This window comes from Arachis ipaensis, chromosome B02, assembly GCF_000816755.2.
Source record: "Arachis ipaensis cultivar K30076 chromosome B02, Araip1.1, whole genome shotgun sequence".
NCBI lineage: Eukaryota > Viridiplantae > Streptophyta > Magnoliopsida > Fabales > Fabaceae > Arachis > Arachis ipaensis.
The window spans coordinates 90,941,159-90,943,836 of record NC_029786.2 but is presented as its reverse complement, the minus strand read 5'-3'; the positions used below and the strand labels follow the sequence as shown (position 1 = coordinate 90,943,836).

The 2,678-nt window shown below is 32.7% G+C and overlaps 1 protein-coding gene across 1 annotated transcript in view; it reads left to right on the top strand.

The window, feature by feature from the left end:
• LOC107625703 overlaps positions 1-1,061 on the top strand; it is a 1,707-nt gene extending 646 nt beyond the window's left edge. Inside the window, exon 2 of the mRNA XM_016328397.2 lies at positions 511-1,061. Coding sequence (XP_016183883.1) covers positions 511-930 — 420 coding nt within the window. The 3' untranslated portion in view covers positions 931-1,061. The remainder of the gene's footprint in view (positions 1-510) is intronic.

The window sequence follows — 2,678 nt, the reverse complement described above, 5'->3', positions numbered from 1 at the left end:
AAGTTTGTAATTTTTTTGCCTGTTGGTTAAATAGTTGTTGTTTTTCTAACTAGAAAATACTAATAGTGATGAATTGAGTTATTTAAAAATATTTCTTTAGTATCAATATATTAAAATTAAATTGTTATAATAGTTGTTCAAATAAAAATTACTTAATCATTGGGCAGTGACCTCTGAATAATGGGTATTCCTCAATGTGTGTAGTAAGTAGTAACTACTGATTACTTGTTGAATATTAGTACTATTGAATATTGATCAAATATCATAATAAAAGATCTAACAAATTAATTTTTATAAAATATTAAATCTTGCAATTGAATTATTTAATTTATTTTAAAATATGGTAAAGTATTACTATATTCTTTTAAATCATATGTCATTAGAAATTTCTACAAAAGAAAACTTCTACTAATAGACTCTTGTGTATTTTTTTAGACACCAAAGAAAAAAAAAGACTCTTGTGTATGTTCTAATGACCATTGTGCAATATATATATTTTTTTATTAATAGATAACAGCAAGCATAGAGAGCCAGATGCTAGAATTTGAGGAACTCAATGAACTTAACAGGCTAGAGATTGAGGAGAATGAGAACAAGCTAGTTGAGTTTGAAGATCAAATGGAGAGGGACCAAAATGAAGGACTATTCTTCAAAAGCCTTGGAGGGAAAAAGGAATCTGTTGCTGATAAAGCAAAAGTCAAAGATGATGAGGTCAAAAGGATAGAATTGCAAGACTTATCAAGAGAAAAAGATGGTGGTAGCAACAAAACATTGAAAAATGTTTACCTCTTCTTCATTGGCTTGCTCACATTTGGAATAGTTAATTCAATTGGTAATGATTGGAGAAAAGTTGCAGTTCTTGGAGCTATTCTTGTGGTTTTGTTTTCTCTGTTCATCAATGAACAAAACAAGGACAACAACAAAGACTAACAAATCAATAAATGAAGTAGTTCATTTATTATCATTTCTTCTCTATATGTTATCACTCCTTTATGAGAAAAGTGGTATTGTAAAAGGGCAATTCATGATACAATATCAAATACCTCTGCTTTGATATCACTGCAAAATTATTTGGGTGACTAAGTTAGCATGTGATGCTGCAGAATTTCTCAGAAACTTATGTTGGTACAAAGGACAGCCCGGTGCACAAGCATTCCGTGTTAACGCAGATTCCGAAAAAGGATCGCACCCAAAAAATATAATGTAGAAAGCCTAACTTGATAGGCGCTTTTACGACTTGAACCCATAACCTTAAGGTTACATGGAGATAAATCAATCGTTGCTTATCAAACACGGCTTTGGACTTGGAGAACTAGGACAATGAAGACGAAGGCGTCGACGACTAGAGCCATGGGGTGACAACAGCCACATTCTCAAGACAAAGTAAATTGCAGAAAACACAAATAACTAAGAGTCTCTTTGGCTATCACCAAAAGCTTCAGACAAATTCCAGATGCTGATGCATGCACTCAATAAGAGGAACATAAAAAAAATTAGAGATTAAAGACTGTCCTATATAGATCCAGAATGCACCAATTAGAACCCCCATATATAAGTAATGACACTAATGATACCAAATCATCTCATCCAAATTGCATCAACTAATCTATCACAAAAAAATGAAGAAAGGCCCCTTCATGCCATACAAGATATTATTTGCTTTGACACAAAAGTTCTACCTAAATTACTTCTCAGCAAGAAATTTTACCAGAAATTCATTGCTAGAATGATGTGGAAAACATGACTTGACAGGAATTTTGGAATAAAGGCTTTGCATGTGTTTATCCTCTGTATCCAAGTTCTCTACCAGAAATTCTAAGCCTTTTTTTCTCCCTCTTCCCTATACAGCTTTGGCTATTACTTCTATTCTCATATTACATTAGAATTTAGAGGGAAGAGAGTCCATTGACTCCAAAGATTACAATAACCAAAAGTACTGTTCTCCTATTTATATCTACATTATGATTTTTTACTACTTCTTCTTTCAATTCATGAATCAGAGAAAGCATTCTTTCCCTCTTCTTTTCTCATCTCTTAAAACTCTACTTCAACTTACCACATTTGCACTGTCCATTGACAGCAGCATCTTAAGTTGCAGCATTCTGAAAAGCCGAATTCGAAACCCGTTCATAAGGTGCAGATTTGGAGCAAGACTGAAAAGAATATAGTTCAAGTAAACCATTTCAAGTGCAATTGCAAAATGTTTGAGAGACTCACTTTGCAAAGTGAGTATCCCTGACATTGCTCTTTGCAATTTTGCATGGGATAACTATCAATAGTGAAGGTTGCTCTTTGCAATTTATGACATTTACTATAAATGTATGAAATTCAAAGCAGTTGCTGCTTAAAGGAGTGTATAATGATAGTAGCTATTTATTTTGTTGTATTGAAACTTAGATTTTTCTGTGGAAAGAGGCAAATGTAACTGCTGCTTTCCTTTTCTAAACATGGCAAAATAAGGCATGCAACAATCCAAGATTCTAGAAACATCAGTACCTCATTTAGAAGTAGTTCTCATGAATCTTTGATTATACTGAAGATTAAAGAAAAGCTTTCCATTATTAGAGGACTTGATGTCTTGATTGTGCTAATATCATGTTGGTTAAGCTAGTGAGATGCTCCCCCAATATAGATATATATATGAAAAAGTTGGTTAGCAATCTCCCCATACTATGAAA